This window comes from Diabrotica virgifera, chromosome 10 (assembly GCF_917563875.1).
Source record: "Diabrotica virgifera virgifera chromosome 10, PGI_DIABVI_V3a".
Classification (NCBI taxonomy): domain Eukaryota; kingdom Metazoa; phylum Arthropoda; class Insecta; order Coleoptera; family Chrysomelidae; genus Diabrotica; species Diabrotica virgifera.
Genome location: NC_065452.1, coordinates 33437336 through 33453632, shown reverse-complemented (window position 1 = coordinate 33453632; position 16297 = coordinate 33437336). Strand labels below are relative to the sequence as shown.

The following is a 16297-nucleotide window of genomic DNA, read 5'->3' as shown; positions in this document are numbered from 1 at the left end:
GAAGATTTGGTGTACATCGCGGTTGAATTCCCAGTTTTTTTTCCAACACCTGGCGTAGGACGAAGATCTGGTCTATAGTCGACCTTCCCGGTCTGAATCCGCTTTGGTAGTCGCCTATTATTTCCTCTGCGTATGGAGTTAGTCTTCTAAACAGTATTATGGATATAATCTTGTATGTTGTATTAATTAACGATATTCCTCTATAGTTCCGACATATTTGTTTGTCTCCCTTCTTGTGAATAGGTATTGTATGGCTTTCATGCCAGTGTTTCGGTATTTCTTCTCTTTCCCAGACTTCTCTTATAAGATGATATATCTCAAGATGTAGTTTATCTCCCCCTTTTTTTAGTAGTACCGCCTGTATGCCGTCTGGGCCTGGGGCTTTATGGTTTTTTAGGGACGAAATTGCAGACTTTACTTCAGCTAGTGTGGGCCCTGGTATTTCATGTTCGGCTAACTGGTACTGTCTTTGTTGCCCTGTCGTTGTGGGATTTTCTGTATTTAAGAGTTGCTCAAAATACTTTCTCCATTGGCGGCTTATCTCTTCGTCGTCTGTGAGCAATTGTCCTGCATCGTCTTTTATAAATCTTGGGCTGTTGATCGTGTTGCCCGTCATTGTTTTTAGGTCCCTATAAAACTGTCTAGACTGACCGGTTCTATGTTCCTCATCGAGTTGCTGTATTCGTGCTTCTAGGTACTGTTTCTTTTTTCTTCTCAAAAGTCTTCTCGTTTGAGTCCTTCCTCTGTTGTAGTCTTCCCTGTTCTCTTCTGTAGGTCGCGTTAGTAACTCCAGCCTCCTGATTGCTTCCTGCTGTAAGCTTTGCTCGCACTCCTGGTCAAACCACTGGTTTTTCTTCTTGTTATTCCTTTGGCAAAAGGAATGAATATGAAAATATCAGCCCAAAAAACAAAAACCTTAGTAATAGCCAAAGAACCTATAAGATGCAAATTGGAGTTAGACAATCAAATTATACAACAAGTAATGACTTTCAAATACCTGGGAATTAATCTATCAGCAGACAACAATATCGAAGAAGAGGTAAAAGGCCAAATAATTAAAGCCAGTAGAACGGCCGGATGCCTAAACGACACAATTTGGAAAAACAAAATCCTAAGATTGGAAACAAAGGTCCGAATATATAAGTCAGTTATTAGGTTAGCCAGTTATGACTTGCACGGCCGAAACAAGACCAGATACAAGCAAAACACGAAGACATCTGGAGACCAACGAAATGAAGATCTTAAGAAGTATTGTTGGAAAAGGACTACAGGACAGGGTAAGAAGTGAGGAAATCAGACGCATATGTGTGGTAGACAATATAAATACCTGGGTAAAGAACAGAATAGAAGAGTGGAATGAACACATAAGCAGGATGTCCGAATCAAGGATAGTAAGAATAGCCACGAACAAGTCACCGTTAGGCAGAAGAAGTATAAGACGCCCAAGGAAAATATGGAATGACAACTTAGGGGCAGAATGAAAGGCACTGTTGAAGAAAAACAGGCAGTACTGCCTATATAAAAGAAGAACTGGTTTTTCTTCTTGTTATTCCTTTGGCAAAAGGAATGAATATGAAAATATCAGCCCAAAAAACAAAAACCTTAGTAATAGCCAAAGAACCTATAAGATGCAAATTGGAGTTAGACAATCAAATTATACAACAAGTAATGACTTTCAAATACCTGGGAATTAATCTATCAGCAGATAACAATATCGAAGAAGAGGTAAAAGGCCAAATACTTAAAGCCAGTAGAACGGCCGGATGCCTAAACGACACAATTTGGAAAAACAAAATCCTAAGATTGGAAACAAAGGTCCGAATATATAAGTCAGTTATTAGGTTAGCCAGTTATGACTTGCACGGCCGAAACAAGACCAGATACAAGCAAAACACGAAGACATCTGGAGACCAACGAAATGAAGATGTTAAGAAGGATTGCTGGAAAAGGACTACAGGACAGGGTAAGAAGTGAGGAAATCAGACGCATAGGTATGTGTGGTAGACAATATAAATACCTGGGTAAAGAACAGAATAGAAGAGTGGAATGAACACATAAGCAGGATGTCCGAATCAAGGATAGTAAGAATAGCCACGAACAAGTCACCGTTAGGCAGAAGAAGTATAAGACGCCCAAGGAAAATATGGAATGACAACTTAGGGGCAGAATGAAAGGCACTGTTGAAGAAAAACAGGCAGTACTGCCTATATAAAAGAAGAAGAAGAAGAAGAAGAAGAAGAAGAAGAAGGAGAAGAAAAAGAAGAAGTTTAATATTTTCCATAACAAGGAGTCATTGGTATAAATATGTATAATAAATTTATTATGGGTCCCAGAACACTGCCCTGTGGGATTCTTGCTTTGATTGGCCGTAGTTCTGAATAATATTTGCCTTCCTGTTTAACTCTAAAAGTTCTGTATTTCAAAAATATGCCTATATTAGATGGACATAATGGATGGAAAGATATCTTTTGAGTTTAAGACCCAGTTTATAGTGAAACAGTGAGCGTCGAGGATAGCGGTAAGAGGCGCGTAGATAGAGGTGCCGAAGTTGTAACTAAGCGGTAAGTACACATTTAAGTAATTTACGAAGTTGTAACTAAGCGGTAAGTACACGATTGTTCCCATAGACATAGAGGTCAATCTCTAGGTAAACCCCTATTCTAACCTCTATGCTCACCGCTTTACTATAAACTTAGCATTTTAGTAACAAGCCTTTGTGTTACACTTTATCGAATGCTTTTGCTATATCCTGGAAAACAGCTGAGCATATTTTATTCTCTTCTATAGATCTCTCTATTTTTCTCACCATTTTTGAGTGTTTATAACGGAATCCAAATTGATGGGAAGTAATAATTTCTTTGTGGTCGAGTATAGGAATTTGGAAATAATTGGTGGCAACAATATTGGTCTGTTCGATTCTACTTTATTTACTGGTTTCCCTGCTTTGGGGATCCTGATTAGTTGAGTTGTTTTCCACGTTACTGGTACATATGGTACCTGAATACTGCATTTATAAGGTTTGTGAACTTCACGATATAGGTATACAGGGTTTTCATTAAAAATAAAGATGATGCCCTATGCTAAACTTACGTGAATCACCCTGTAAATTTAAATTTTAGATTTTAAACGCGTACATATGAATTTAAAAGTTGACGTTTTCCAGCATTTTTAATCATTTTCTACAAATAGGACACAAGCAATTGTATTCCATAAGTGGTTTCCACACTTTATTGTCAAAATACAAAATATTAATGTTATTATTAATATTTTGTATTTTGACAACGACGTCCGATGTGGATGTCGAAACGTTAATAAAATTATTTTTTCAAGTTAAATTGTGGTTTATTTCCCATCTAAATAGTTAATTACAAAAATGCCACAAAGAAATAGCTTCAGAACGACTTTATAAAGAGTATTTTATATACATACAGGGTGTCCAGAAACTCTACCGACAAACGAAGACAGTAGATTCTTCAGATAATTTTAAGACAATTTAGCTTAATGCCACTAGTCCGAAAATGCTTCCTAAGGGAGCTAGAGCTCTTTGAAGGAAGCGTCTTGTAATTAGTTTTTCTTAAATACCTCCAGAACGCTTCAATTTAGAAAAACGAAAATCGGTACGTATATTTATTTTCCAGAGATAAATCGATTCCATTCATTGCCAATTTCTAGTACCGATCATAGGCGTCCGTTTTGGGTAGGGCAACGGTTATTTTATCACATAACTTTTTTGCCTTTAAATTTTAAGCATTTTTGATACTGGATTATTAAATTGTGAGGTATTTTAGTACTAAAAGGTACTCTTGGTTTAAGTCGGTAGGACACACGGTTTTCTAGAAAAATCGATTTGAAAATTTTTCGTTTTTTGAATTTAAATACAAATTCAAAAAAAAAAATAAAAAACGGTGTACTTTACCAACTTAAAGCAAGAGTAACTTTTAGTACTAGAATACCTCATAACTTAATAAGCTCGAGTCAAAAATGCTTAAAAATTAAAGACAAAATGTTTTGCGATAAAATAACCGTTGACCTACCCGGACGCATATGACCCGTACTAGAAATTCGCAATTAATGAAATCGATTCATCTCTGAAATATAAATAAACGTACCAGTTTTTGGATTTCTAAATAGTTTTTTTTTGAAATTTTTTTTTGGAAATTCAAAAAAAGAAAAATTTTCAAATCGATTTTTCTAGAAAACCGTGTATCCTATCGACCTAAAACAAGAGTACCTTTTAGTTCTAGAATACCTCACAATTTATCAATCCAGAGTTAACAATGCTAAAAAATTAAAGATAAAAAAGTTATGCGATAAAATAACTGGTGCCGTACCCAAAACGGACGCCTATGACCGGTACTAGAAATTCGCAATGCATAGAGTCGATTTATCTCTGGAAGATAAATATGTGTACCAATTTTCGTTTTTTTCAATAGAAGCGTTCTGGAGTTATTTAAGAAAAACTAATTACAAGACGCCATCTTCAAAGAGCTCTAGCTCCCTTAGGAAGCATTTTCGGACTAGGTGAATTGGGTTAAATTATCTTAAAATTATCTGAGGAATCTCCTGTCTTCGTTTGTCGGTAGAGTTTCTGGACACCCTGTATAAAGTATTGTAAAATCGAAAAATTGCCTAAAATAGCAGTTTCGCCAGTGGGGTAGAATTTGGGAAGGGTCAACCATTCACTTTCTCTTGTCATACGCCTCTGATAGTAGCCAGGAACGTTTATTTAACATAAATTTAGTAGTGTGTATTTCCTACCAAGAAATTCAAACAAAAATATTTAAAATTCATTTTACAAAAGGAAATAAAATGTTTTTATATTGCTTAGAAGAAGATTACTTTAATATTATTTTAATAAAAGATTAAAGAATGATTGTAAGCTGACCCTGAATCTCTTTTATCGCTCACTGGGCAATAATATGATGCCAAGAAATCAGCGTAAATAAAAACTATCACAGTTATTGATAACAAAAGGCATCCACTTACTTTGGCTTCGTAGTTTACAATATCTTTTTTTTCAACGTTGTGGTCAAGATAGTGCTTCAAGTTGGTCGACATCACCTTGTTATCCGGATGTGCTACCAGAAACGTGAAAGCAGCTGATGCTGCCTTTTCCAATTGCTTTGTCTGAAAAAAAATCAAATATGTTAACAAATTGCAATAATAAAAGTATCATTTAAACTTATAGGCCGGGCTGTATCGTCGCCCCCGCTAGCGAAATTATTCCGATTCGATTTTTTTGCACAAACTTACTTAAAAAGAGGTCTTTATAACATATAAATTAATAATTTTTTCACTTCGAACAAATTTTTTTTAGATAATTTGGGACATTCTGAGCAAAAAATGTCTTTTGTGATTTTTCTCTAAAATTGATTGTTGTCGAGTTATAGGCGATTTAAAATTTGAAAAATACGAAAATGGCCATAGTTATAACTCGACAACAATCAATTTTAGAGAAAAATCACAAGAGACCTTTTTTGCTCAGAATAACCCAAATTATCTAAAAAAATCGTTCGCAATGAAAAAATTAGTTTTTTGAATTCGTTTAAAAAAAATTGTTTAAACAATTTTTCGGCCACGGCACCGCCCGGCACCCTGTGGATGTGTTATAAGGACCTCTTTTTGAGTAAGTTTGTGCAAAAAAATCTAATAGAAATAGTTTCGCTAACGGGGGGCGACGATACAGTTCGACTATAGCGCTAATTGTTAATAATTAAAAATAGCAGCTTTTAATAAAATAATGACAAAAATCTCTTCAGGACCTTGAAGAAGGGGTTTGAAACTTGATTTGGTCACTTTTTGAATTTCATAATAATAATTTTTAATCCTTGAAAATGGCCATTTTCGCATTTTTCAAATTTTTAATCGCATATAACTCGAAAACAATCAATTAGAGAAAAATGACAATAGACCCTTTTTGCTCAGAATGATCCAACTTATCTAAAAAAATATTGTACGAAATGAAAAAATATTTATGTGAATTTGTTTAAAAACAATTGTTTAAACAATTTTTCGACCACGGCACCGCTCGGCACCCTGTGGATATGTTATAATGACCTCTTTTTGAGTAAGTATGTGCAAAAAAATCGAATCGGAATAATTTCGCTAGCGGGGGCGACGATACAGCCCAGTCTATTAATTATTATTTTATAATTATATGTTTTTAAACGAGTATTGTGATAAGTGTAAATGAGCTCGACTATTATGATTTTAGCTTTATTTATTGTTCTTCATGTAAGTCCTCTTTAATTCCTCTCCCAAATAGGTAAATTTTTTCATCTTTTCAAATCAGTCATTATGTGTATTTTAAATTTACTACTAAAAAACATTCTACTGCTTTTTTATATCTCCTATCTATAACAATATATACGTTTTCTCGTCTTGTATTCACATCTCGTCTTGTTACACAAAAAAGGTGATCTTCCTAAATTAGAAAATTATAGATAGACCCATCAGCAACTTGACACATATTATGTACAACCTCTTTATGAAAATCTTAACGAAGAGACTAATTAACACCTAAACGTGATTTCTATCAGCCCAAAGAGCAGGCAGGTTTCAGGGCAGGATATGGCACAAAAAATGACCATTTGCATATCATAAAGATATTAATTGAAAAATGTATCGAGTACAACATACCACTGGGTCTTGCATTTGTCGATTACGAGAAAACTTTTGACTTTGTTGAGTTTGAAACAGTACTGGAAGCCCTAAAACAAGCTGAATAGATTACAGGTACACATTATTAATCAAAAACATGTAATGGTATGAGAATGCTACATCAACTACACGACTACACGAAGACACAGAGAAATTCAACTTAGGTCGAGGAGTAAGACAAGGAGACAATATTTCACCGAAATTGTTGACGGCAGCTCTAAAGTCAATATTTAAGAACACTCAAGAACTTGGCAAGATATGGACATCAATATAGATGGAGAAAGATTAAATCATCTGAGGTTTGCAGATGATATATTAATCGCAGATAACTTGCATACTTACAAGATACAGTTTATATGATATATTCGCTTAAAACTCTGTCTGAGAGAGCAGGATTAAAAATAAACTTTGAGAAAACTAAACTTATGACAAATTTCGTAATTAGTGGAAATATAACTTATATAACAATAAAACACTGAAAACGTTTGTTTTCTATACTTCCACAAAATTTATTACAACTATGTGACTACAGCTGTTTCGGCAGAGTGCCTTTCTCAAGTGATTTAGATTACTATGGATGGGTTTGCCTTTTTAAAAGTCTTTAACTGAAGAGGTTGAGGAGTGGGGAGCTGTTTTTCTCGAGTTGGTCATTCAGAATTATATCTGTATTTTTCAATTTATTAATTTCCATAGATTCTAATAAAGATAGCTTAATGTCTTTATTTTGAATATGCAGAATTTGAAACTGTTCATTAAAAGAATGATTATGATCTAGAAGGTGAAGTGCGTATGTAGAAGTGTCTGTTTTTCTATTGTTGAAAGCCCGTTTGTGTTCTGCTATCCGTTTGTCAAAGGTTCTGCCAGTTTGACCGATGTAAGTTTTCGGACAGTCACCACAAGTTAGTTTGTAAACACCACTTTGTAGTTGTTTTCTCTTTCGGCTCTCATTGTTCTTAATATATTTGCTTAAGTTGATGTTAGTTCTGAAAGCTGGTGTTATTCCTTTTTTCCAAACAACAGTGCAGGACTTATTATGGGTAATCCTTTAAGCCCATTGCTATCAGATATATTTATGAACCAGCTTGAAACAACAATTTCTAAACATCCCGTATTTAAACAGTTCTTATATTGGTGGAGATACGTGGATGATATACTAGTATGCTTTACAGGAACTAACAGGCAACTTGACCAATTTCTATCATACATTAATTCACTTCATAGTAATATTGAGTTTACAATAAAAACAGAACAGAATAAGTCCATAAACTTTCTAGACGTAACAATTAGCAGACTACACAACAAACATGAGTTCTCCGTCTATCATAAACCTACCCATACTGACACAACTATACACAATTCATCATCCCATCCTACACAACACAAATTAGCAGACTACCATAGCATGATACATAGACTGACAGAAATTCCCATGTCAAAAAATAACTTCGAGATAGAACTGAACATCGTTAAACAAATAGCAGTAAATAATGGCTATAACGAACAAACAATTATCAAAATTTTAAACCAAAAACTCCATAAGAAAGCCCTGAACTTAGTCTATCCACCACCACAGAAAGAACCCAGTACCTTCTGCTCTATCACATACAGGTTGTTTGGTAAAGAATGGGCCATAGCTTAACCTCAGGTTTCTGAGGTTAAAATAGGCCGATTTAAGCTAACTTACCTTAGTACAAAGTTTATAATAACCGAGATACAGGGTGTCAAAGTTAAACTTTTTTTTTATTTATTATTGAATATTTCCTGACAGGTATGAGATAACAAAATAACATTTGGTATATGGGGGTTTTTGGGTTGAGAAAACTAAATTCCCTACCAAAAATTATGTATTGCCAAGAGGGCGCCACATACGCCTTTCAGCACTCATTTATTACGTTCAATTTTTTTATCCCTCACTCTGTATAATTTTGACATTAAAATTTTTATTCCCCTATTAGTTTTACTTAAAAAAGGTATACTTCTTCCATCTCCCTAAACTCGAACAGTTTTCGAGATAAATGCATTTTAAATCTGCGATACACCATCATTTTTAGCATAATATCATTGTAGTTCCACCCGAAAAATAACTTAAAACCATAATAATTGTGCCAGTTCTCAAATTTATGTCATTGCATCGCAAATTCCATTTGAAGAAATTTACGATACATTTTTGGATGATTTTATGGTTTTAAGTTATTTTTCGGGTGTAACTACAATGATATTATGCTAAAAATGATGGTGTGTCGCAGATTTAAAATGAGTTTATCTCGAAAACGGTTGAGTTTAGGGAGATGAAAGAAGGATACCTTTTTTAAGTAAAACTAATAGGAGAGTAAAAATTTTAATGCCAAAATTATGTAGAGGGAGAGTAAAAAAAATTGAGCGTAATAAATGAGTGTTGAAAGGCGTATGTGGCGCCCTCTGGGCAATACATAATTTTTGGTAAGGAATTTAGTTTTCTCGACCCAAAAAACCCCCATATACCAAATTTTATGTTATTATCTCATACCTGTCAGGAAATATTCAATAATAAATAAAAAAAAAGTTTAACTTTGACACCCTGTATCTCGGTTATTATAAACTTTGTACTAAGGTAAGTTAGCTTAAATTGGCCTATTTTAACCTCAGGGACCTGAGGTTAAGCTATGGCCCATTCTTTACCAAACACCCTGTATACTGGCAAGATAACAACAAAAATAGCAAGATACATAAAAAAGAAAGGAATAACACCAGCTTTCAGAACTAACAAACAACTTACGCAAATATATTAAGAACAATAAGAGCCGAAAGAGAAAACAACTACAAAGTTGTGTTTACAAACTAACTTGTGGTGACTGTCCGAAAACTTACATCGGTCAAACTGGCAGAACCTTTGACAAACGGATAGCAGAACACAAACGGGCTTTCAACAATAAAAAAACAGACACTTCTACATACGCACTTCACCTTCTAGATCATAATCATTCTTTTAATGAACAGTTTCAAATTCTGCATATTCAAAATAAAGGCCTTAAGCTATCTTTATTAGAATCTATGGAAATTAATAAATTGAAAAATACAGATATAATTCTGAATGACCAACTCGAGACAAACAGCTCCCCACTCCTCAACCTCTTCAGTTAAAGTCTTTTAAAAAGGCAAACCCATCCATAGTAATCTAAATCATTTGAGAAAGGCACTCTGCCGAAACAGCTGTAGTCACATAGTTGTAATAAATTTTGTGGAAGTATAGAAAACAAACGTTTTCAGTGTTTTATTGTTATATAAAATGAACTTCCATCAAGTAACGGTCGAATCCATCAATTATTTAAAGGAAATATAACTATTGACAATAATAATATACAACAAACAGACACTAAGAAATATCTGGGACACGAGATCAAAATAGGCAGAGACAATCAAACACATGAAATATAGAGGCGAATAGGCTTGACATGGGCAGCATTTGGCAAACTAAGCCACATTCTAAAAAGTTCAATTCCCATGTGTCTCAAGCGAAAGGTTCATACATAACCAATGTGTTTTGCCTATTTAAACTTATGGAGCAGAGAGTTCAACATCATCATTCTCTTTGCCTTATCCCTATGCGGGGTCGGCTTCTCTAATTGCATTTCTCCACAGAATTCTATCTTGGGTCATATCAATATTAATCCCCTTTACCAACATGTCCTAACATGTCCTAATCGTCTCCCCAGGTATTTTTTGGTCTTCCTCTCCTACTCCTTCCAGGAATCTGCACTTTAGCTATTCTTCGTATTGGGTGATTAACGTCTCGACGTTTAACATGACCCAACCATCTTAACCTATGCTCTCTCATTTTGGCATCAATTGGTGTCACACCAAGACTCATTTCTAATTTTATCCTTCTTTGTCACTCCACTCATCCATCTAAGCATTCTCATTTCCGCCACATGCATTCGTTGTTCCTCTTTCTTTTTCACTGCCCAACATTCAGTTCCGTACATCATAGCCGGTCTTATGGCTGTTTTATAGAATTTTCCCTTCAGCTTCATTGGAATTTTTCTGTGACACAACACACCACTCGCTTCTTTCCACTTCATCCATCCAGCCCTAATTATATTGCATGCATCTCCATCTATTTCTCCATTACTCTTTAATACCGATCCTAGGTACTTAAAACTATTGCTTTTCACAATCATTTCACCATCCAAAGATACCATTTTATTTGTAGTAACTCCATCTTTAAATGAACATTCCAAATACTCTTTCCTCCAGAGCTTGTCTCCACTGTTCCAGTTTTTGTTCAAGTCTCTTTCACTATTTCCTATTAACACTACATCATCAGCATACATTAGGCACCATGGAATGCTACCCTGTAGTTTCGCTGTTATCTGGTCCAAAACTAATGAGAATAAATAAGGACTAAGCACCGAGCCTTGGTGCAATCCTATTTTCACCTGAAATTTATCAGTCTCTCCCACACCTGTCCTAACACTAGTCGTTACTCCCTCATACATATCTCTCACAATCGTTACATATTCGCCAGGGACTCCTTTCTTATTGAGTGCCCACCACAGTATCTATCGAGGAACTCTATCATATGCTATCTCAAGATCAACGAATACCAAATGAGCGTTGGTCTCTTTATTCCTGTATTTTTCCATTAGTTGCCTTACAATGAAAATTGCATCTGTTGTTGATCTGCCCTGCATAAAGCCAAATTGATTATCGGATATTTTGGTTTCTTCACATATCCGTCTATCAATTACTCTCTCCCATATTTTCATTGTGTGGCTAAGTAGTTTTATAGCCCTGTAGTTTGTACAATGTTGTATGTCTCCCTTGTTTTTGTAGACAGGTACTAATATATTGCTTCTCCATTCGTCTGGCATTTGTCCAACTTCCATAATTCTATTAAATAGACCTGCTAGCTAACTTATTCCTGTGTTTCCCAATGCTCTCCATACTTCCCCAGGAATATCATCTGGTCCGACTGGTTTTCATTTCTTTATTTTTTAAAGCGCTTGAGCCACTTCCTCGTTTGTTATTCTGGTAACCATTGCTGTTACTGTCTCCGTTAACTCCACAGGCTGTCTGTCAAATTCTTCATTTAATAAACTGTCAAAATACTTTCTCCATCTCTTTTTGACATCCTTTTCGTGAATTAGTATTTTATTATTTTCATCTCGGATACATCTAATCTGATTAAAATTTCTTGCTTTCTTTGCTCTCTGTTTGGCTATTTTATATATCTTCGTTTCGCCTTCCCTGGTATCAAGTTGATCGTATAGGTTTGAATACGCTTCTGCTTTGGCTTTTGCTACTGCTACTTTCGCTTCCTTTTTCGCCACCATATAATTTTGAAGATCTGTGTCGGATCTGGTTTCTTGCCACTTTTTATATAATTTTCTCTTCTCTTTTATTTTTCCTTGTACTTCGTTTGACCACCACCAAGTCTCTTTATCCTCCAACTTTTTTCCTGACGTTTTCCCAAGTATTTCAATAGCAGTATCTCTAATACTACTGGCCATTTTTCTCCAAATTGTATTAGGGCTTCCCTTCATGTTCCAACATATTTTTTCTACTATTCTTCTCCTGAATAGACCTTCTTTCTCATCTTTCAGCAGCCACCACTTGATTTTTTGTGGTCCTCTCCGATATTTTTGTTTAGTTTCGCTTTTTACTTCGATGTCCAGAACAAGCAGCTTATGTTGTTGGCTTACTGTCTCACTAACTAGTACCTTGCAGTCCTTGCATTCACGTATGTCTTCTTTCCTTATCATGAAGTAGTCTATTTGGGATTGATGTTGTCCACTTTTGTAGGTAATAAGTTGAGTTTCTCTCTTTTTAAAGAATGTGTTAACAATCGCCATATCCAATGCTGTTGCTAATTCAAGCATGTCATCTCCAGCTTCATTTCTAGTTCCAAAGCCTAATCCCCCATGTATTGTTTCATATCCTGTCTTGGTTTGGCCCACATGTGCATTGAAATCACCTCCTATTATAACTTTCTCCTCTGCTGGAATATCACTCAGTACGTCTCCTAATTGATCATAGAAAGCTCTTCTTTCATTCTCACCCAGACCTGTTTGGGGAGCATACACACACACAACATTCAATACCTCTTTATCAATTACAAATTTCACTGACATCAATCTATCACTCGTTCTTACAACTTCTACTACGTTATCTTTCATTTCACTATCAGCAATTATACCAACTCCATTTCTAGTGTTACTACTCCCTACATGCCACAATTTGTATCATTCACCTAGTTCTTTCGCCCTTTGTCCTTTCCACCTAGTTTCTTGAATACAAGCAGAGAGTTTAACATTGACGCAAAAATCCAAAAATAAACTCCGAGTTACACAACGAGCCATGGAACGTGTAATGCTGAACGTTCCACCACGTTCCTTCGAGACTACATAACAAACCAACAAATCAGGCAAAGATCAGGAATTCAAGACGTTATTGAAAGAATCACGACGTTTGTCACGACGCTTGACGCTTGTTCCACGAAGTAGACTAGGACAGGGCACTTAGCTAGAACACAAGATGGACGGTGGACAAGACGAATCATGGAATGGTGGCCCAGGGCCGCCGAGAGGGATGAGCGGGGCGCATCTAAACATTCCCTATATGTATTTGGAACCTAGGAGTTTTCTATTGGTTCGTTGCAGCACGCGGTCATATTTTAACCAATAGGCGGCGAGGTCCCAAACGCATATACGGAATGTTATTCGGTTCCAAATTCATATACGGAATGTTAAATATTCGTACACCGGAAAAGATAAGCTTTTATTAGAGTCTGTTAAAAGGAGATTAATTTTAAAATACTTGTTACTGTATTATTAAATAAAAATAAAACAATTATAGTATTTGGAATGTTATTTGTTGCGAAATTCATATACGGTATGTTAAATATTCGTAGAACAAAAAGACGATTTTTATTAAAGCCAATTAAAATGAGACTGGTTTTTAATAGTATATTACGAGTATGCAACGAGCATTTAATAATGGTCATTATGAAGCGAGTATAAGGGATACGAAACGAGCCGCCTAGCGGCGAGTTTCGTATAGAGTACGAGCTTCATAATGATAATTAAATGCAAGTTGTTTACACGATTTTTTCTATGATCATTCACAAAAAAATATATTCAAATTTATTAATTTTGTAACGCAAACAAATTAAGTAGTTTGTCAGTCTGACAGTTTGTTTACATATTGAGAACTGTCAAAGAGTATGTATTTGATTCGCCATTGGTTACTGCGCGTGTGCCACCTTTATCGCGAATGTCATATCGCGATTCTATTGGTTAAAAATCTGTATCCTAATGAAAATATGTATCATAATGAAGTTCATTTTGATACAGGTAGTGACATCATAATTGATATATTATAGTATGAGAATAGAAAAATTATTGTTAATGTATTATTAAAAATCCACAAGGAAAAAGGTTTTCCTGTAGTTGGCTGTATACCATATAATACAAAAAAAAAACGAATAAAGTCCTTTATAAAAAGTCTATATTTAAAGGGGCTAAAAAGGGCTACATCACAGAACTAGTTTTAGATTGATTGACCAATCATCATCAGTGCTTTCCTAAAATGAATATAACCTGATAAAATGATGCAAAGGTTTTAAAATTTTGACTACGTTTAATAAAAGTCGTAGGTTATACCTACTCACGTGTCCTTACCATGCTAACCACCAAAATATAATATTACAAATTTTATTTACATATATTACATAATTACAAATATTTTGGTGGTTAGCATGTAAGATCACGTGAGTATAACGTACAACTTTTTTTAACCGTAGTCAAAATTTTAAAACCTTTGCATCATTTTATTATATTCATTTTAGGAAAGCACTGATCGAAAACTAGTTCTGTGATGTAGCCCTTTTTAGGGATTTTAAATATAGACCTTTTATAAAGGACTTTATTCGTTTTTTGTATTATATGGTATACAGCCAACTACAGGAAAACCTTTTTCCTTATGGATCTTTAATAATACATTAACAATAATTTTTCTATTCTCATGCTATAATATATCAATTATGATGTCACTACCTGTATCATAATGAACTTCATTATGATACAGATTTTCAATATGATACAGATTTTTAACCAATAGAATCGCGATATTACATTCGCGATTAAGGTGGCACACGCGCAGTAACCAATGGCGAGTCAAATATATACGCTTTGACAGTTCTCAATATGTAAACAAACTGTCAGACTGACAAACTACTTAATTTGTTTGCGTTACAAAATTAATAAAGTTGAATATATTTTTTTTGTGAACGATCATAGAAAAAATCGTGTATACAACTTGCATTTAATTATCATTATGAAGCTCGTACTCTATACGTTCGTATCCCTTATACTCGCTTCATAATGACCATCATTAAATGCTCGTTGTATAATAGGTATACTATTAAAAACCAGTCTCATTTTAACTGGCTTTAATAAAAATCGTCTTTTTGTTCTACGAATATTTAACATACCGTATATGAATTTCGCACCAAATAACATTCCAAATACTATAATTGTTTTATTTTTATTTAATAATACAGTAACAAGTATTTTAAAATTAATCTCCTTTTAACAGACTCTAATAAAAACTTATCTTTTTCGGTGTACGAATATTTAACATTCCGTATATGAATTTGGAACCGAATAACATTCCGTATATGCATTTGGGACCTCGCCGCCTATTGGTTAAAATATGACCGCGTGCTGCAACGAACCAATAGAAAACTCCTAGGTTCCAAATACATCTCTCCCTGGGGCTGTATTTTTACCTCGACGGCGGTGGGAGGGCCGAGTAGCGGGTCGTGGTCCCTAAAATTGTGAGGGGAGCACGACCGGTGAAACCAAGAACAGTCCCAGCGTCCAGCGACTGTGCACCGGGTGGGCGCCGGACACCGCCGCTGGACGCTAAAAAGGCGTCGCAACTGAGGCGAGCAGTTGCGACGCCTTCGCCTTCAGCAGTTCTATTTCATCCTCGAACTTCCCTACGGCTACTCTAATCCCTCAATTTAATCTCGCCCACCTCAGCATTGTGGCCGGAGGTCGATAGGGGGGCCCCAAAGCACTGTGCGGGGGGCTCTGCCGTCGAACTCCGATTACAAGTTTTTGTTCGAAAACTTTTTCGATATACCCAATGCGAGTAGCCGCCATGTCTTACCCCACCAATGTACCTTTCCCACCACACATCCATTCCAAATCCCGCGTAACAGGGGAGGCAGCATTTACGCGGAAACTCCAGGTAGCCTGTGAATACAGACTGCCACTGCGTCCGGAGGCAACCGTGATAAAAAGCCTAGAGGAGTAAACCTCAATAAAAAAATCCCCATTATCACGGTGGAAGGCATCGTGCCAAAGATATGAGAGATGCGAGGGTTAGAGCATCATAAACGATCCCTTCGGGATACCTGGCGACCTCCCGAAGTAATACAGCCTTAACGCGGTAAGGGCGCACTGCTGCGTCGGACGAATAGCACGTCCCGACTCGTGGGAATTTATATGAATCCAAATCAAACAAAGAAAGCAAAGAGGGAAGACGAAGACGACCAAACGCAAACGAACAAGGATAACGCTACAGGTAAAAATGTGAATAGGGAAGAACAGCCGCTAGACGGCAAAGTAGACGAAGAAGAGCAGAGAAAATT

The 16297-nt window shown here is 35.6% G+C and overlaps 1 protein-coding gene across 1 annotated transcript in view; it reads right to left on the bottom strand.

The window, feature by feature from the left end:
* The window catches only part of LOC126893009 (prolyl 3-hydroxylase 1-like), a 142279-nt gene that overhangs the window by 76276 nt on the left and 49706 nt on the right, over positions 1 to 16297 (bottom strand). Inside the window, exon 2 of the mRNA XM_050662946.1 lies at positions 4987 to 5127. Within this exon, the coding sequence (XP_050518903.1) occupies positions 4987 to 5127 (141 nt within the window). The remainder of the gene's footprint in view (positions 1 to 4986; positions 5128 to 16297) is intronic.